General features: G+C 32.6%; 1 protein-coding gene across 1 annotated transcript; it reads left to right on the top strand.

Annotated features, from left to right (window-relative positions):
• Positions 1–14468: 14468 nt before the first annotated feature.
• LOC110106723 lies at positions 14469–16973 on the top strand. Its single transcript, XM_020836703.1, has 6 exons — positions 14469–14923; positions 15300–15694; positions 15801–16090; positions 16175–16273; positions 16512–16711; positions 16832–16973. Exons 1-6 carry the CDS (start codon positions 14469–14471, stop codon positions 16971–16973), a joined length of 1581 nt encoding a protein of 526 aa, XP_020692362.1.
• Positions 16974–21730: the final 4757 nt, after the last annotated feature.

Here is a 21730-nt window from a genome sequence, read left to right on the forward strand (position 1 = left end):
TGTAAACAAAAGTTGTATCTACAATATACAAAAAGTTAAATGGAGAAAGTTTGAGAGAGTAAAACTATCCCTAATTTTAAGCTATGAAACTATAAATTAAATAAAAAAAATTCTTAAAGTATTTGTATTTTGCAAATTGAGATAGGTAGAATTTAATATATTTCGGTCTAAATAACTTTTAGAACTAAGCTAATAGTAGAAAATAATTTGGAGTTACCAAAACTTAGCATTCTTTCTCTAAACTCTTTCTCACTCTATTTGGTTCCTATAGAGGAGAAATGGTTTTTCATTAAATGAAAATGAAGTGGATTTTAATATTTTATAAAAAGAAATGATATGGCAACACAACGCTCTACCCTACAACAATATAGCATTGTATTGCTCGTCCCTATAGCATCGTAACACTTGATCCTGCAGCATCGTAACACTCTCCACTGGAGAGCACGGTGCCACAAAGCTATAGCTTTGAATTATTTTGGAAAAAAGATGGAGAGCTCGATGCCATAAAATAACTTTCTTGGTGTCACAACTCTCCTATGAGAAATTTCCATATGTTATATTCAGGCATATCAACCCTCGTGACCAACCTCAAGATAAATTCAATCTTTCACAAGCATACATAATACTCACATGCACATGCAAAAGAAGTAAATCAAAAAAAAAAAAAAAAAAATGGGATATCCTTACTAGACCATGTTAGAATAGGTATAATTACATACTGCTTCACTCAATATAACAAAAAATGTAGCAAAATCTTGTATAGATGTTTAGGGCTGAGTAGCCTATATCCAATAATGATGGTCAACAAATAAAATGTTCAATGATGGTAACTAGCAAGCAAAGGTCTAGCGGTGTTGATCAAGATGCAAAGTTAATGGAGGTGATCAAAAAAAGGTCTTATAGTGGTCACCAGGCAATAAAGGTTTGATGAAGTTGGTCAACTAGTGAAAGGTCTAATGGATGTGGTTGGAAAGCAAAAGGTTCGATAGTGGTGATCAAGATACAAAGATCTGATAGTAGAAGTCATGCAGCAAAAATTTAACAATGATAGTCAAGAGGTGAAAGTCTAATGTGGTGGTCAAAAAATAAAAGGTTTGATGGCATCAATAAGCTAGTGAAAGGTCAACAACAATGGGTAGATAAAGAGAGTTTGCTAGTGATGGTGCCTGGGTGGAGCTGTAAGATTCTTCAATCCAATCACTCTTGAATCTCTAGATGAGGGTCCCGTAAGTAGGGAGTGGGAGCATAATCATTGATTTTTGGAAGTAGCATGCCCCATAAATATAGAAAAACTATAGAGCAACTTGAGGAAACTCACCAAATATTGGTTATTAAAATGGCGGTCCAAACGCTGGTACAAAGCGGTGGTTATACCAAGTAATTGACCCCCAAAATTTTTTGCTGTCATTTGGCCATCGGTAATGCCACCATTATTTTAAATGTATGATGTACTTACATGTATCCCTACCATAAGTTTTAAGTGACTAATTTGTTATGGCATAAATGGCCAGAATGTTTGATGGTAATTGCCCTTATACCCCAACTCATTTGTTCCTTCTTCCTCACTTGAATGCCTTTGCCTAGTTCTTTTCCATCTAGATAATTCCCACTGCAACTCCAGCTAACCTTCTTCCCTAGCCAATGTTGGCCTTCATCTCTATCTCCTTAGCTGTAGGTGATCTCCTCTCCTTCATTGTTCTTCCTTGCTTTTATCCGTTTCCCTCCACCCTAACCATAGGAGGTTCACTAATTTTTTTTATCCCATATATTATAGATTTATAATATTCTTAACAAAAAGGATAACTTTAGTTTTAAGCATGAAACCAAAAGTTTTAAGCTAACTTATAATACTAATTTACCACTTCATGTTGAATTAGATTAACCCTAAAACTCTTTTCTTTGGCTTAAACAAAACTAGCTATAGGATTCATCATTTTGATTGGTCTCAATCACCAACTAACTCTTTTTAATCTTACCCTAATAGGTCTCAAACTAGGATTGGATTAATAAAAGGTTTTCCCAAACCTATTGTACGAAACCTAATATTATTATTCTAATTCTAGTTTGCATAAATATTTCTTGATGAGAATCATCTAATAATTTATCACTAATTAATCACACAATGTAAATGTCTAATAAAAGCTATATATAACTTACCAAAAAAAATAATTCGAAGTTTTATTATTTAATTCAACTTAGTAATAAGTTTTCCCAAAACTATTGTACACATTTACATTTATTTGTATGATAAGCTGATGCTCTTATATGTAATATTCAATATAGATTTTCTTTTATGTATTTGAAAAACTAATTTTGTCTTTTGATGGATGCTTTATTTATGTCAAAAAATTAATCAATTAGGACCCCTTATGTTTGATATAATTTGAATTTTTTATCTAAAGAAAAATAGAAGGGTTATAGATATAATATTTCATAGCTTATTGATTATGAATAAATCACTGACATGGGGTTAGTTGCATGAATCATTTTTCTCCATTAGTTGCATAACTCATTCAAAATTATCAATTATTATTAGGTTGCTCAGTATCAAAATTGAATATAATATTCCTTGTGAGTGTTTCAATGACTTCATTGGTCTTCTCAAGGAAGCAAATCCAATAGATAAATTAATCCCCATATATTTGTATCAAACGAAGAAATTAGTATCCATGTTGGATCACACCAATTTGAAAATTGATTGTTATATAAATAGTTGTATGTTACACTACAAAGATGATGTGATAGAAGTTTAATGCCATACATGTAATGTGCCTCAATTCAAACTAACTCAAGAAAATAACACCTTCAAAAGAAAAATGTTCCATATTTTCATTTATTTTATTTACCAATTATTCCAAGACTTCAGTGACTCTATGCATCAATGAGTTCAACAGGTCATATGAGATGACATAAGGAGAAATTACCTACCTCATAGTGGTGTTCTTTATCATCCATCTAATGCTGAAGCGTGGAAACATTTTAATTGAGCACATGCTTTATTTTATACTAAGCCATGTAATATAAGATTAGTATTATATGTTGATGGTTTTACTCCATGCAATTAGGAAGCCTCACCATATTCTTTTTGGATAGTCATATTAACACCATACAACCTTCTACCAGAGATGTGTATGACTACCTCGTATATTTTCTTAACACTTATAATAATTGTACCATATAATCCTAAAGAAAAAATTGATATTTTTTGCAACCTTTAAGTAATGATCTTAAGTTCTTATGGGAAGAAGTTGACCTCACATATGACATCTCAACCAAACATAATTTACTCCTTAAATTTTCATTACTTTGGACCATTGGTAATTTTTAAGCTTACGGTATGCTATTGAGTTGGAGCACAGCAGGAAAATTAGTTTGTCCTTACTATATGAAGAATGCTAAATCTTTCATACTAGATCATGGAGAAAAAATAATTTATTTGATTATCATCATATGTTCCTATCCTTTGATCATTTGTTTATAGGAGAAATAAGGATGTATTTATCGGAAAAAGTGTAGAGAGGTCACCTCCTCCACCCAGATTAAGTGGTTATCACGTAATACAAAGATTTTCTAGTATTTCATCACTTATTGATTTCCTAACATTATTAGTGTAAATTTTTGGGATATGGTAGTCAACATAATTGGATTATAAAAAGTATTTTCTAGATATTACCATATTAGAGTACAATCATGAAACAAGATGTTTAGGTTTTAAAGATTGCTTAACAAGTTGTTTATGCTTTTATTTAATAATATACATATGTGAAATAAGTTGTTTATGTTTTAAAGATTATTTAACAAGCTGAAGGTTATGTTTCCTATGTTTAAAAGTTTTTGTATTTTATATTTTTAAACTTCTTGGGAAACTTTTGAATTTGGATATTATATTAGTGTATTTCATTTGGTTTATATTACTCAGTTGTTATAGGTACATATGGAAATGTGGTCAGATAGAGGGGAGGCTATCAATTTTTTTTCAAATGCTACAAGTTTTAGGCAGTTAATCGGTGGCTTAACTACCATAAACATTAACATCATATGGTTTATTTGTAGCCAAAATTTATGGTGAGACACTGGTAATTATCGGCAGCCAAACCACCAAAAAAAGAGGTGGTTTGACCGTCGAAAGCAAGTTTCACTGTGGTCTACATACTGGTAATTTCTAGCAATTTCCTTATGGTTTACTTACCAATAATTTATGACAGTTATAACCACCAAAAAACCATCTAAAATTTTAACCGCCAGACAAATGCCATCATTTTTAGTTTCCTAGTCATTTTTATGGGGTTTTAACCGCTTGAAAATTACTAAAAAATCAATTATTCCTCTAGAAAGTTCTATCAGTATTGGACGATTCTCCTATAGTGAGCACTCCAGCAGATGGATTGCATTGATTCCCTATATCATGGATGGTTTTTTAGCAAATATATGCTTTTGTTGATTATAGGTTTATCAAGACTTAATCCTAATGACCATTACACAAACATATAGGTTGGGGTAATAAATCAATAGATGGACACACCTTAATACCTTTTGCAATAGGTATGACACTACTTCATGCTAATGATTAACATGATGACTATACATTCACATGGAACATGTATTAGACTTATACACCCTTTCACAATCAAAAATAGGTGTGAAAATACTTAATCCTAATGGTCAGACTCATAAATATATGTTCTTAGGCATCTAACCACTAATCTTACACACCCTAATATATATATGCCTAAATTTATGATAAAAGGTCAATTTGTACTTTTGTTATAACTATACCTAACAAAAATTTGCCATCATAAAATAGGGAGAGATTATTGATATTATGTATCACATGACCTATTCTAGTGATTTTGATGATAACAAGCATATGCTTTGATATTCTAGTTTGTATGCTAAATATTATAGGTGTAATGGTTTGATGGATTTGCTTGATAATTACTTATATGAGATGTTCATTACACAACTCAAGTTCAATCAAAATTTGAGCCGAACGAACTCAAGATGGACCAAAATGAATAGCCTGATAGTTTTCATATTACATATGAGTATCTTAGAGGTCCATTGATATTTACTTGTATGGTTTCATTTACTCACAACATAAATATCTATTAAAATAATTTACAAATTATTAATTAAGGATAATAAGTTTGATTTAAAATTTTATATGATTCATTTATTAAATAATTTTTTTATTCTTTATCGATTATATAAATTTTATTAAATATGAAAAGATACTAAATTAGGAAACTTAAACATAATAAGCTTATATTATAAAAAAAATTAGCATGTATTCATCTAGAATTGAATTTATTTCATGTAAATTTATTTATACAAAATTAATTTTATCTAAATTACATCATATTGCTATATGAATTTTCAATATATCTTTAAATACCTTAAATTATGCATAAGTTTTTACTTTTCCATAGATGATATTTGGCATTTTCTCCATTAATATTTCCTTTTTTATATGCTTAATCTTAAGAGGATAAACTTAGATCTTCATTCCAAGAGCTATTTATATTTGTAAGATCAAATTCTTGGTTTGAAAGCTTAGATACACTAAATCATGTAACATCTATTAGAGTTTTTGAGTTTGTTTTCATTATATAAATATTTAATTGTTGTTCTTTTAGTTTTATCATGTAAACATTTTAAGAATATTTATTATTTGGTGAGATACTAGTTGAGAATCTTAGATTAAGTTTTCTAAATTATGTATTTTTATTTTCTTTTATTTGGCATAAATTTACATTTTAAATAAAATTCATTTTTAAAAGTATTATATCATTTGAGGAGTTATGGTTTAAATTAGTAAGAAAATATTTTTATTTAAAATATTATTTATACTTGTATAAAGATATAAATTTATCTTAAAGTGAGCAATTTTATATTCCATTTACAAATAGTGAGTTGATTGAATTAAATTGTAAGATCACCTCAAATATTTTGGTCAGTTTATTATAAGATAAATTGAGCTTATATTATTTACATCAAATTATATTTTTATTTTTTTAATATAAGCCATTTGGCTTAAAGAAGTTTAAACTGTAATTAAATTGAGTTATACTTGCCCATGTAAGAGAAACCTTAGGTTGTAAATAATTTCTTTGGTTTAAAGAAGTAAGGTTTGTTAGGCAAACCTGAGAATATTGGAATCTAGTTTGGGAGTTGTCTAGTATGGATGTAGGCCTTATTGGAATTTACTCCAAACCACATAAAAATATTGTGTAGGCTATTTTATTTTCTAGCATTAAGTTTTCTTTATAATTTTCTTAAAAAAAAATGTTGTGGTTAACTAATTCCTTGCCAAGTATCAAAATTATTTTGATTAATTTCTTTTAATAAAAAACTATTAAAACCCAATTCACCACCCCCTCCTCTTGGGGTGCCAAAGTCATCCAGCAACTGGTATCAAAGCCTAGGCTCTTTTTTTTTTGGCTTAACATCCTAGAGTGGATCCACTTATAAACTATGGAACAAGGTTTTCCTAAGGGTTCACTTCTTGATGGAAAATCCACACATTAACCACCATTATTAGATGATGTTCTATTTGATTATTGAAAAAATAGAATTAGTATTTTCTTAAGAGGATAAGACTCTCATATGTAGCACATACATATACAATAATCTCACACATCCACTAAAGAAATTAATGGAATTAAAATTGAAAACCCATTTAATTAATGGATTGCATTAGAGAGGGAGTTAGATGAGTTAAATGCTAGGGCAGGTAATACTTTACATTGTACAGTTCTTATAGATGATTACATGAAAATTTTCATATTGAATTTAGCCAAAGAAATTTGGGATCAATTAATTATAACTTATGACGGTATTAGTAAAGTTAGAGATGCTCACATAAATAGATTTGTTCATGAAAATGAATTATTTTGTATTTCTCCTTCTGAGACTATTTCTAATATGTATTCTGGATTTATGAAAATAACTAACATATTACATTCTCTTAGAAGAAAATATATGAACAAGACTTAGTCTATAAGATTCTTAGATGCCTTCTCAAAGAATGGGATGCTAAAGTAACTATAGTTAGTGAAGTTAAAGATTTATCTACTTGTTCACTTGATCAACTTTTGGGCTCTTTCATAGCACATGAATAGATTATAGCTCAAAGGGATAATTTGGATAGCTCATCTAAGAAAGAAAAGAGAAAGGTAAAACCATTGCCTTACAGGTTGATAATAATGACAAGCGTAGTTCCTTAAGCTCTAATGAAGATAATGATGAGGTGGCCATGTTTTCAAGAAGACTTGGAAGCTTACTAAGGAAGAAAAATCAAAGGTATAAGAAATTTAAAAACTAGAAATTTCAAACCAAGAAATTTCCTGTAAGAGAAAGGATTATTTGCTACCATTACAAGAAGAGTGGACATATAAGAGGAGACTGTCTAGAGCTTATTGATTCAAAAAAGAAAGTGATGGATGTAGAGAAAAAGAGTGATAAGAAAGAAAAAAGCATTTCAAGAAGAAGAAGAATGCTTTATGGGCTAACACATATTCAGATGAATCAAGCTCATCAAATGAAGAGGTGAACATTTATCTTATGATAAGAGGAGACTCTTATTATGATTCTAAAGAGATATGTAATGATATATCTTATGAATAATTATATAATGCATTTAATGAATTAGTTAATGAATATAAAAAATTAAAGAAAAATATAATATTTAGTAAAAAGAGCATAAAACTTTAGATATGTATTTTAATGATTTAAAAAATTAATGTCTTATAGAATAATATACCAAAGTAATTAGTCACAATCATGAATTTTGAAATTAAGTCTTTAAAAATATCAAGTGACACATGAATTCTTCAAAGATTTAAAGGTTTGAAATAGAAGAAAGTTTGCTTTCTTATGGGCTCATTTTGTGCCTCTTATCAATTGATTGATGCACTTTATGCATCTTTGATTTTAGATATACTTTGTGTATCTTTCAACTTTTTTAGCAATCATTATGCATCTTTTCAGTTTCTCTTCTTTTTTGACTCATTTTATGCCTCTTGTCATTTTTATAAGCTAACTCCCTTTTAAAACTTTTAAATACTCTCAATTGTGAGAATATATTCTAGATATTAGAGAAGAAAAACTCACTCTCTAATATAAGAAAGAGTAAAACAAAAGGCAGAATCAAATTTATATGATAAATACCACAACAAGATTATGAAAGCTTGAAAGTGATTTAATAATTTTGAACATTTTTATATAAGATATATTACTATAACAAGATAAAAGAAGATCTGAATCATAAAATCCAATTATTAATTTGAGATAGACTTTTGTTTAGAAAAAAATTACACCACTAAAAAAAGTTAGAGGAAGGGAATTAATAAATGGTGTTTCTCCCTTTAACTTATTTAGGGATGTCAAACATTTACTACAATTTTTCAAAAATAAAAATAAGGCATAAAATATCATTTCAAGTGTAACCAAAAAGAAAAACTTAAAAAAAAAAGAATATCAAAAATAAAAATACTAAAAAATTGAAAGTTCGTTAGGGATGTTAAGCCCTATAGAACTATCTGGGTGGTGATGGCTGGGCTGTCTTGTTTTGTTTATGGTGTTGCTGGTTTGTTTGGTCTCACCTGGTTGTTGCATCTTATTATTGGTTGTGGTGTTAACTAAAGGCTTGGGTTATTTGTTTCATAGTTTATGTTCTATAGGCTGCTTCTTTGGATTTGGTGGATTAGTGGGGCTTCTAATGTTTTGGATTTTGGGTAACTTATGCATTGGTGTTTCTCTGTTTATCCCTGAGTTGGTTGCAATGTTTAAGACCCATGGTTTTTTTAATTTATTTACTACCAGCATTCTGTTTTCCCATTTTTAGCTAGTATCTTGGTTAATTTGGACTTGAGCCATGATTTTTTGGGGTTTATAGCTGATGGCTTGTCCCATTGTTTCTCTCCTACTTTCAGTATGTGGGGTATTGGAGGTTTCTAAGTGATGATGACTGGGCTGACTTATTTTGTTTGTGTTGTTGTTGGTTTGATTGGTTTCACCTGGTTACTGCTTCGTGTTGTTGGTTGGGTGTAAAATGCAGACTCTGGTTCATTTTTACCTGGGTGATGTTCTACAGGCTGCTTCTTTGGTTTTGGTGGATTAGTAGGACTTCAAATGTTGATATTTTGGGTAATCAGTGCTTTCTTTCTAGGGGCAATTTGGTTTGTTGGATGGGTTTTTTCAAGTTGGTGTTGGGTTATCCTAAAGGTAGGATTGAGTGGCATGTGGATTTCCCAAATGAAGCTTATGTTATTATGCATACTCTGAGCTCTTTAAGTCTGAGTTCCAAGATTGGCTACTTTGGGAGCTTTATTTGCTCCTTTTTTTTGTTTCTTAACTGTCATTTATTTTTCTATCATTATATAACCTATCCTTTTTGTAGGTATAGCCTTTCTTTTTGTTTCATTTTGCAGGTGAAGAAGCCTCTAGCTGCCTTTAATACTTTTTGTAGAAAGATTGAGCTCTAGTAAGGACTTGAGTGCTATGCTTGTGTATTTATATATGTGATATGTAAGGGTTAGTAACCTTGATTCAATTCCATACAACTTAGTGACACCCTTAACGACTAAAATTAAGGACTTGTGTAGAAAATTTAGAAAATTTATGACAATTAGGGTATATGTTCTCTTGGCTTGAGATTTTGACCAAATAAACTTAGTAATATCACCCCTCTATAGAGATTATCTCACTAATTTTTAGAAATCATTAGGCTTCCTAATTAATTTACTTAAGATTAATCCCTTAATTAATCCTCTAGCCTTATTAAATTCTAATAAATCAATTTTAAATTCAAAAAATTCCTATAATACCTCTAATTGACCATAATTCAACCCTTAATCAGTTAAAATTAAAACTCCTTTAATTTGACATCAAGTATAACCTTAATATAATTTAAGTGAAAATTAATATTTAATTAATTTAATTAATTAAAAATAATTAAAAAAATTTCAAAAATTTCTTAAACACTTGCTGATCTCTCCATAGATCTTTTCTAAGCTTTGGAGGTGATTTCAAGGAGTTTGGAACTTGTTTGGGCTCAAATCATTAAAAGGGCCTCTTAATTATAACAATTAAAAAATTCAATAAATACCTAAATTTCATAACATCATAACTAATTATAGAAAATTATAAATCAATCAAACTCAATGGCTAATGACTCTAATTAAAATCTATTATTTTCTAAAAATATCAAACCTCCAAAATCTGATCAAAAAGTCAACAATTTAATCAAACTTAGGTCAAAATCGGGTTAAAACTTCAGAAATTCATAACTTTTCATAAAACTTCGAATTGAGAATGATAATAGTATAACAACTCATCGTTAGGTCTAATATTTATTAAAAATTTGAAACCTTTAGGATTAACTTTAATTTTAAAAGTCAACTTTTAACCTCATAATTAACACATTTAGATAATTCATAAATCCAATAATTTATTAAAATTTCAAAATTTTCTGACTTGATTAATAAAATAATCAACCAACCCTCTAAAATCAGTCAATAATCAAAACATTAAATATAATTCCACCTTTAATCATAACCTATTAAATCAACCTCAATTACTACTAGGTAATCCAAGCCTACGAGGCTATTAGCTTAGCCCCAAGGAAGATAAAATAAAATTCATAGCCTCAGTTTGAAACAAAGATAGTAATCATTTAACCTTTAAAATATATCAAAATTAATTTTTAACATGTTAATACTTAAACTCCAACATAAACTTCCCTTTAAGCATTAACAAATTCAAACCTTAGACAACTCTAATTAATTACCCAGCCTAGGACCTATCCTAGCCACCCGACCTTCTACATACACTTTAGATAGTTTGCTAGGATAACTGACTCTAAATCTAGGCAAGGCCGATATTTAATTTTCTGTTGTGTGCCAGATTTTTTGAAATTTTACTGCATGTTGTGGATTAAATTGTCTGCTATGTTTGCTTACTTTAATTACACTCTATGGATGATTGATGTGTTTGGCAACTAGATTAACCTTAGGATAGGAACAATATGGATGTTCACTGAGTTTTCTACATGTGGCTATGCTCATGCAAGACAACAAAAAGAGAGCTAAATAAAAATTAATAATAAATGTGCTTGTTGCAGGTGCTTCAGCTGCTAAGCCCTCAAGTAATAAAAAGAGCATGGCTAATGTGTTTATTTATTTTTCTGCACATATATATAACTATTTGGTATATATTCTTATTTACTAAATGCTTAGGATAAACTTACAGGAGAGTCTATAATTTTTATTTCATATCAAATATAATTTGTGTAAAATATTAATTGTTGTGAAATTTGTATTTTGAGTTGGAATACATAAATCTAAAGCTTGGATTCTAAAGAGAAAAGGATACCCCTAAGGGGGATATCCCTTTTCTATTTGGAAGTCTAAATTTAGATCATCTTTTCACACCTAAAGTGAAAAGAGTGGCCTTCCCCTTAAAGGAAGAGCCCTCTTTTCAATTTGGGTAGCCTGCTATGAAGGATCCAAGGAGCTTGAAGGAGAAGAAGATTGAAGAATTAAAGACGAAGAGTATCCCACTCAAAATCACTTACATCTTTATTAGGATTAGAATCTAGGTTATTATCAGTGGTGCCCGACCGCTTTACTTTCTCTAGATCCTGGGTTTTAATAAGCAAGGTAATTTGCCTATTGACATTTATTAATTAATTCATTTATATTTCATGTGTTGATGTGATTGCATATAGAATTACCTATTTTTCTTAGTTTTTTTGACATTTATGTATCACTCTTATTTTAGCCTAGATACATGAGGCTCATGAGGGTGTGAAAAGTTTTATAAATATAACTAAAAGTTTAAAAATTTAGGAGTTACTTAATCTAGAAAGATAACAAATCTAGGGAATTAGCCAGGGATCTCCCTAGGGTCACATGCATATTTTTGCATTTCTTCTTTCCTTATTTTAGTCACTTCCCTGCCTGTGGGTAGAGTCTAGTCTTCTAAAAAAAACTATTTTAAAGACTTTTTCAAAAAATTTAAGCATATATAATTTGGATGTGTCAACTAGCATGCATTGCATTAGAAACACATTTAAAGGAGTCTAAGCTTTAATTGCATTTATCATTAACATTTTTAACCAACATAATTAAGGGGCCACTTAGGACAATCTCTAGATGTCGACCCCAACTCTCCAAAACTTTAATAAAAATGCCCCTACCACTCTATCATAAAAATGACCAAACTCAACTATTTTAAATTGACTAGGTGGCTAGCTCGCTCCCCAATCCATGCCAGGGTAAGTCATGATTTTTGCACTGCATTAGTTAGATTCAGACAACTGTAATCTAGTGTCCAAATTTAGATTTAGGATTTGGGGCAAATCTTAGATTATTAGACCCCAACCCTTAAGAATATAATCCCAAATTTTTAATAAAACATTCAACTAAAACTAAATCTTCTTTCAATCCAAAACATAAAGCCCAACACTTCGATTATGTTGGGGCACTTCCGAAGGGTTATGGAATCTTAAAGAGTCTCCTACTTTTCTTCACTTGGTTTTGTTAATAAGTGCTCAATTTTGATTCATTCACTTTGAAATTCCAAAACTTAATTCCTTTGATTCACTTTTAGAAAATATTTAATAAAATTTCACCATCAAGAGTTTTTGTATGAGACTTTATCTTCCTACTATGTAATTAGCTACGAGGGCTTGCGCTCGTAGGAAATTTAGAACTTGCTTTGGTTTTCAAAATTAATTTTTGAAACTCACTTGATATTTCTTTTGGGAATTCTACTTCATAACGATCGTTATTATCATAGTTATATGATTGTTAACATATGATATTCTCTTTCTTCAAAGAGATTCATCATGTGTTAACATCAATCCAAATATGAAATTAATGATCTTCTTCTCTTGATCATCATGGTCTTATTTTAGATTGAACCTCATTTTGATCTTCCTGGGGTCGTATGTGGTTCTCCCTAAAATCAGGCTACGATACCCTAGAGAAAATCTATAGTTCAGAATTTGACCCGTTATGAGATTTTATCTCCACCTTTTGAGGTGGTATATCATCTCTAAATGGTTTGTTCGACTTTAGAATTTAAATTTAAATTTAGTTCCAAATTTCCCAAAATAAATTATCAAAACTTTAAATAGTTCTCTTTGGAAAAAATTCAATCAACGACGATCGCTATCATCGTGCCCGAATAATTATCAATTAGGGGTATCTTCTTCCATAGGTGAGATATATCATTTATTCATATGATTCTTGGCATGAGATTAATGATAGCCTACTTAGAATATCGTGGTTAGAAATTAGAACAAATCGCATCTTGATCTTCCAAGGTCATATGTGGTTTATGCAATCAGTGAATTCTATATTCTTTTATTTTAATTATATGGCTTGCTAATTCTTTAGTTTTGGGCTAATGGTGTGAACCATTTCTTAGTACTAATGTAGAATCTTGTGACAGAAGGAATTTAATTGATACTTAGAGAGAGAAGCTCTAGCGATTTTCTAGAGAGAGAAAGTTCGCCTATTTCGAATTTTCGCAGGCAATTCCTGATGGCGGGTTTGAAGATCGTTGATCGGAGGAAGGTTTTCTAGCCTTCTTCCGGTGTTGTTATGGCTTCTGGATGATCGACTGGATCTGATCGTGTGGTGAATAAGGGTGTTGTGATTAGAGAGGGATTTTGGCCTCTGCCTCGTCAAGATTTGAATCCTGAAGGTAAAGGTAAGAAACCTTTACTTGAGCGTGCGAATGGTGGAATCGTTGTCAATACTAGACCATTGTTAGCATCTGAGAATTTGAATCTGCAGACGTCTTCATCAGCGGGATTAGTCTTGAGAGTTATCAAGTCTCTTTGCAACAAGGAGATTGTTATGAGTCGGAATTTAACGACCGATATTGAGACTCTGGATCAAGAAGTACCTATTGATGTTGATTCTGTGTAGAGATGTGTTAATAAGGATGGAAATGGTGAAAATGGAAATCCGAAGGATGAATTTGTGGAAGCGTGGAAGAAACCGCAGCATATCAGGCTTTCTTTCAACAACGACTTAGTTGAAATGTCGGATGATGGAGTTACAGTCAAGTTAAATGCGGAAAAGGAGATTATGAATTCCAATGTTTTAAAGTTCTCGCTGGTTGTTAAAGTCCTGGGCAATATGATTTCATTTCCCATGTGTAGTGTTGAATTGAGAAGACAGTGGAACAAATTTGGTAATTTCCATATGACGTCGCTGGGTATGAACTGGATTCTTTGCTCTTTCAAAAGCGAGGAGGCTATGGATGATGTTCTCAATGGTGGTCCATGGTATGTTGGAGGGTACATTATGGGAATGGACAAATGGACGACATCTTTCAATCCCAATTCTTTCAAGGAGATCACTGCTCCTGTCTGGATTCGTCTCCCCTGTTTGCCTCTCTACTGTTGGGACGAATAGAAAATTGTCCGTATTGCATCTAGGATAGGAGTACCTATGTACGTGGATGGAAACTCTTTTAGATGGGGAAAACGTGAGTTTTCTCGGGTTTGTATAAGATTGAATCTTGAAAATAGCCTTCCTAAGGGTGTATGGATTGATGGCATTGCTGGAAGATTCTTTCAGCAAGTTGAATATGAGAAGATTGATATGCTCTGTTTGCATTGTGGGAAGGTGGGACATGACAAGGTTTTATGTCCTGAGATTAAAAAGGTTGAAGCGGCTACTAAGGTGATCAACAAGCAGGAAACTGTGGTTAGTATTCCCGCAGTTGAGAAACTTTCAGAACCAGATTATGGTCCATGGATTCATGTTCGTTTCAAGAATAGAATGTATAGAAATAACAGAGCTAGTAGAGAAGGTATATCTACAAGAATGGAGCAGATAGTAAACAACAAAGTAGTGATGGCAGATCATCATGAGAAATTGGAAGCAATTTCTGTTAGAGTTCAGTAAGATTATCAGGAGGTAGCGGGCTCTGTTGTGGCTAACAATAACAAAGATAAAGAGGTTAATGTTGAAGTGGAAAATAAGTTCCAGATTCTTATGAATGAGGTTGATGAGGTTGAAGAGGGAGAAGTGATGAATCAACACTTTGGAGGAAAATCTGAGGATTCAAGATTGTTAGAAGGTAATGTGAGTGATCAGATGTCTACTGGGGTACTCAACATTAATTCGATTAAGGTTAAGTTGGCTAAGGAATTAAGATCTTTGGGTCCGGTTGAGCCTGAGCATAGAAAGAAGAGAAGGGATGGGAAGGGCAATTCTATTTGCGGGACAGTTCCCCTCTTGCTGATTAATGTTGACTTTGTTGTTTTGGAACTGCAGGGGAGCTAGAAAGAGAGAGGCTTCGCTGTACTTGAAGGAAGTTGTTAGGGATCATGAGGTGGTTTTTATTGGGATTATGAAAACTAAGCTCTATAACATTGATAGAAGTGATGTAGATTGCCTTATTGGGAGAGATTGGGACTTTTTTCATCTCCCTGTAGTGGGATTGTCTGGAGGTATTCTGAATATTTGGAACAGAAACAAAGTTTCTTTTGTTGTTCAAGAAAGTTCGTCTCAAGCTGTTATTGGAGTTCTTTCTACTCCTTTAATTGGAGACTGGAAAGTGGCAACAGTTTATGGGAGTAGATGTTGTGTGGAGAGAAGGGATCTTTGGAGTATACTTGAGAAGAACATGATAGGCCCGGGTCCTTCTTTAGTGGGGGGAGACTTTAATTGTATTCTTAAGAAGGAAGAGAAGAAGGGTGGGAAGATATTCATCTTCTCTAGGGGGCCTAGAGAGATGAAAAGTTTTATGACTAATTCAGATTTTTTTTCATGCAGGTTTTATTGGACCAAGTTATACTTGGTGTAATAATAAAGATGGTTCCTCAAGGATTTGGGAGAGGCTTGATAGATGTTTGGTAAATTCAGCCTCTTTACAATTGGTTCCTGCTGGTAGAGCTAGACATCTAGCTCGCATGGCGTCGGATCATTATCCGATTATATATAGGATGGAAGCTTGGCATTCTACGAAGGAGAAACATTTCAGATTTGAGGACACTTGGAGATCCTATCCAGCTGCAAGAGGTATTGTTCACAAATCTTGGTTGAAAAAGGACTTTGGAGATGAGGTGGAGATTCTTCATAGAAAGATTAAAAGGACTTTGATGGCCCTATTCTTTTGGAATAGGAATAAATGCATTGACCTGTGAAAGCTTAGAGATGAGTTGAAGAAGGATATTCTTGACTTACAAACCAAAGAGATGTCTGATGTTGATTTCTCGGTTGATGACATGTGTCTTCTTAGGCAGAAGGCATGTGAATTAAATGTTACTTTGAAGAGACTTGCAACTTGGTGGAACCAAAGAGCCAAGACTAGGTGGATTGAGGAAGGAGATATGAATTCTGCTTTCTTTCATAATTTTGCTTCTGCTAAAAGGAGTGCAAACCTGATTAAGCTATTAAAAATGGGGACAATCGGATTGTGGATGAGGAAGAGCAGATTGAGCAGATTTTTCTGCATTTCTTTTAAGAGAAATGGAAACACAGTAGTTGTATTCTAAGGATTGGCCGGAGATTGAAGCATCACAGAGACTCAGTGAGCTGGATAGGAAGATGTTGAACACGGAATTTGTTATGGAAGAGTGCAGGGTGGCTGTTTTCCAGCAGGGTAACAACAAATCTCCAGGGGCTGACGGTGTCACTTCTTCTTTCTTTAAGAGCTACTGGAACATTGTTGGAGAAACAACTTGGTTAGCAATCAAAAAGTTTTTTAGCACTGGTATTATGCATAAGAATTGGAAAGACACATTGATTGTGTTAATCCCCAAGGTTAATAATCTGAATGTCCCTTCAAATTTTTGACCTATTAGCCTTTGTCAAACTACATACAAGATTGTTGCCTCTATGCTTGCGAATAGACTCAATACTCTCATGTATAAGATGATTTCTGAGGAGCAGCTTGCTTTCATTCCAGGGAGATCAATGTCCGAGCATTGCATTCTTACTCAATAGATTTTCCATAAGTTTAAAACCTCAAGAAATAAGAAGGGTTTAATGGCAGTTAAGCTTGATATAGAACAAGATTATGACAGCATGGGGTGGAGTGCTTTACAGCAAATTCTTGTATGGTATGGATTTCCTTTGGGTTTTTCTGGTTTTGTTATGGAGTGTGTGTTGAATGTGAGGTTTGCTATTATCCTGAATGGGAAGAAGCTCAGATGGATTGAAGCCTGCAGTGGATTTCGTCAAGGTTGTCCATTGTCACCTTATTTGTTCATTATGTGTGCTCAACTCCTTTCTAATGCTATAGTACAAAGGGGTCATAGTTTGGGTATTCAGATGGCTTCTAAGGGACCTAGAATAACTCATTTACTTTATGCTGATGACGTTCTTATCTTCTCTCAAGCAACATGTGGGCTGGCTAGGAAAATGATGAAAATCATTGAGGACTTTTGTAAGTGGACGGGTTTTAGGGTGAATTCTAACAAGTCTCAAATCCTTTTTGGTAAAGCTGTTGATAGAGCCAACAAGAAGAAACTTACCAGAATTCTCAGTTTTAAGTCTGTCAATTATTGGAAATATTTGGGTATAAAAATGTCTCTTAAAAGATTAAAGGTGGCTGATTTTCAAGACCTTTTGGCCCAGGTTATGGAGAAATTAAATGTTTGGGGAAAGAAAAATTTATCTTTGGGAGGAAGAATTGTGCTTTTAAAATCCTCATTATTAACATTGCCAAATTTTGTCATTATGCATTTGGTGGTTCCTAAAAAAGTGTTGCAGGAGATTGAGAAGCTGTGCAGGAATTTTGTTTGGCACAAATCAAATGGGGAGAGAGGATTACACTATGTTGCTTAGAATGAATTATGTAAGACTAGAAGTGCTGGTGGTCTTGGTTTACAGTCGTGTATCATTAAGAGTGGTACATTGAAAGCTAGACTTGCTTTGAATTACATTCAAAATCCCGGTTCTTTGTTACACCGTTCTCTTAATGCCAAATATTCTGATAACATTCTGGATGGAATCTATAAACATAATTCTTCTAATGCTTGGAAGATTATGTTAGAGGGAGGTAAGTATCTTAAGGATGTTGTTGAATGGAGAGTGTGCAATGGCAATGAAATTGATGTTCTCGGTGACATCTGGGTTCTTGACAGAAGCTTTAACTCTTGGCCTACTTTTATCAATTGTGTTGATTTAGAAGGTTTGAAAGTGCAGCAGCTATAAACTAATGATGGAAGATGGGATGAGATGAAATTGAGATTGTTTTTTCATGAGGATTTGGCTTGGCTAATCAAGCAAGTAAAAGTGGACAGAGACGGTGGAAGGGATATGCTGGAACCAGTTAAGAAGCTGACGAGATATTCTATTTTAGCTTTAGCTTTTGAAGCTGTAATGAATAAGAGATACAATGTTGTTGATGATGGTTTTTATGATTTGCTTAAGAAGCTTAAACTCAACTTTAAGGTAGAATTGTTTTGGTGGAGGCTAAGTAAGTTTGCTATTCCAACTAACTCTTTCCTTAAATTCAGAAGATTGGCTATTAATGATTCTTGTGTTAAAGGCTACTGTGAGGCTGAGAATTATGAACATATTGTGGTTCGATGCAAGTTTTTTACTGAAATTATTTCCAAAATCAGAGAGTGGGGATTTGCTATAAGCATTTTTCATTCTTTTGAAGAATGTTTGGTGGAACTTAGACGGTAATGTAGCAGCAATCCAGGACTGGTTAGATTGTATTGCACCACAGTTTTTTGGACTTGGAAAAACCGTAACCTGGTCAAGCATGGGAAATCTACAATGTCTGCTTCTATGGCTGCTGCAAATGTTATCTCTTTTGCTTCTTCTAATCTTCATCCTTTTCTAGATAGCTGGGGTGCTAACCTCTCTTGGGAGTATTTGAATTCTTGGCACCCTCCTCCGCTAGATTGGATCAAGGTTAATGTTGACTCTTCATTTCTCTCTAATTACTGGGCTGGTATTGGTGGCATCTTCAGAGATTGTAAAGGTAGAGTGCTCCTTGCTTTTGGAAGGAATTCTTTGCATTGGGACATTGCTCAATTGGAATTGGAATCTATTTTTGTTCTTCGAGATTTCATTCAAGGATGGATGCTTGAAAGTGTTGGTGTCATCATTGAAAGTGACAACTTCAATGTGATTAAGTACATTCAACAATCTATGAAGAAGACCAATTGGCATTTAGAGGAGAGCTTGGGTAACAAGCTTTACTTTCTCAATGATTTTAATAAAGTTGTTTTTCATCATGTTAGTAGGAATTGTAACAAAGTAGCTGATTTTTGTGCTACTTTGGCATTAGATGGCAATTTTTTGTTTGATAGTTCTTCTTTTGGTAGTATACCGTCCACCTTGATGAATTTGATCAAGAAGGATGGCTACCCTTTTATCAATTGTAAGTAGTTTTCTTTGATCCTTTCAATGCAAATTTTTTTAAAAAAAAGAATTAATGGATGTTTTCAACATCTCCCATTATTAATCTAATGTATATAATGGTCATCTGTGTAGTTAAAATTTATTGAGATATATTTTCTTGACAGAGGAATGTTAGAATAATTAGGAGAATTAAAATTGAACTCTTGCAATCTTAGGCATAAGATGTTTTGTGTTCTAGGTTCGATGGAGCTATAATAATTATATAAAGGCCATAAACCTCACTTTAAATTCCTGCAAGCTTGACAGAGATTCCACATCAAATATATAAGAGTCTACTTAGAAAAACATAGGTAATTTATAGTTATTAGTCCAAAGCATTTAATCATCTAGTATTTTTTTTATTTATGCTACATATTTAACTAGAGATAAAATCCAAAATCCTTATTTTTGGTTGGTAGAATAAACATTGTAGCTAGAATAGACAATAAATTAAAAAAATGAATTATAGCATAACACTTTCTTATGGGATCGACACTCTCTCATATGACTTTATTACTTGATCAATATATACACTTGCATATTTAGTTAGTAAATCATATTAAATAAAACCTAAGAATATTTTAACCCAATGCATATCATTCAAGCATCTAAATAATTATGAATGCACCCATACATCAGTATGTTGACCCTTGAAATGGAAGCTACAATCTTTAGCATCCTTACAACACACTCCTATTGCGAATCTGGTTTCAGGAATTATAAGTCTGATGATAGAAAACATTTCTATTACTTTTATTTTTCTATGGCTTCCTTTCCTACTAATATTTTAGGTCCACGCAATCAAATTGCAAATCGAACCGGTTCAAGATTGGATAGATTAGGACTGAGTCAACTTATAATGTATGTCAAGTGTCTTTTACCTTTTCTTGAGTCCATTATAATAATGTGGGTCCTAATGCTAAGTAATCTTACACATACACACTTAGGGGAAAAATTCAAATTATTTTAGAGTTTTCTATTTTCAATCACATCATCTAGGACGATCCTAAATCATCTTGGATGATCAGTTAAAAAAAGAAACCCTAGTTAGGGTATTCTGATTAAGACAACTACGATTAAGCAAATCGTCCTAGATGATATTATCATCATTTGGAATGATATGATGAAATCAAAAAGAATCAGTCGCCATAACCTTTTAGGCATGTTTTATTTTTGAATATTGTCCAGGACATCATCCAGGGCATCGTCCAAGACATCGTCTTGGATGATGCACTATAATTATGCCTAAATTAGTTTGGTAATTAAAGAAAGTAATTAAGATTTGACTGCTTGATTATATCATCCTGGATGATCTCAGGATTGTCCAGGATGATTAGTTAAACAAATCTTAATTCTTCTTGGATGATCCATAATTAGCATGGCTTCATCATCCTGGATTATCGTGAGATTGGTCTTGACAATTTAGTTCTTCCAGGGCGATGTTCTGGCCGATATGTGATGTTTTATACTAATCATCCTATATGATCATGAGATTGTCCTTGATAATCTAATTATTTTTTCATCATCCAGACACCCATCCAAGGTGATGTTCTCCATGATATGTGATGTTTTGAACTAATCATTCGGCACAATCGTAAGATCATTCTGGATGATCAAGTTATTTTTTCATCTAGACATCCATCCAGGGCGATAGTTTGGATGATATTCGATGACTTGAACTAATCGTAAAGCATGATATATTATCGTCCTAGACAATCTAAACAAATAATCCTTCTAATTGTCCAAACTATCCTAAATCGTCCTTACTGATTGAGCTAAATTTGAACTGATCCCACAGGATGATTAGTCGATCATCCTGGATGATCTTTAACGATTAGTTTACAAATTAGGGCAAATTTGAAGCCCTTATTTAAAAGATCTCTTATTTTCTTAAGAGAAGATCATTTGCTGGTATCTTGACCAGAGAGAGCTAATAGAAGAGGGAGAGTAAGGGAGACAGAGAGAGAGGATCTTATGAGGGAGATTTTATGAGGGGTTTCACAAAGGTTGCTCCAAGCAAGGATCTGATTCATCTTATCTAGTCATCGCCCCTAGTTCCTTGGAGGTTCAAGAAAGGTCTACTTCGGCAACTGAACGAGGTTCTATGCCTACTTCAGGAGGAAGCAAAAGGAGTTAGGTTTTCTGCCTGCTTCAGGAAGAATCAAAAGGAGTTGGGTTCTCTCCCTCACCGGGGTCAGTGGAAAGAAGTTTTTGTATGGGCTTCTCTGCATTATGGCGGGGGAAAAAGGAGAGACATTAAGTTTAGTGCAATACCTGAAGAAGAGGCTTCAAGGAGTAGACATAGGTTAAGTTGACTGAACCATTATAAAATCTGGTGTGTT

Source organism: Dendrobium catenatum, unplaced genomic scaffold (assembly GCF_001605985.2).
Source record: "Dendrobium catenatum unplaced genomic scaffold, ASM160598v2 fragScaff_scaffold_1449, whole genome shotgun sequence".
Classification (NCBI taxonomy): domain Eukaryota; kingdom Viridiplantae; phylum Streptophyta; class Magnoliopsida; order Asparagales; family Orchidaceae; genus Dendrobium; species Dendrobium catenatum.

Excerpts from the sequence above, each read along its gene's own strand:
- LOC110106723 (XM_020836703.1), top strand. The coding sequence starts at position 14,469 with ATGTACGTGGATGGAAACTCTTTTAGATGGGGAAAACGTGAGTTTTCT. Across the intron at positions 16,091-16,174 it reads AAAAGGACTTTGGAGATGAG|CTTAGAGATGAGTTGAAGAA; the intron begins GTGGAGATTCTT and ends GACCTGTGAAAG. Across the intron at positions 16,274-16,511 it reads TGTGTCTTCTTAGGCAGAAG|TTGTATTCTAAGGATTGGCC; the intron begins GCATGTGAATTA and ends GAAACACAGTAG.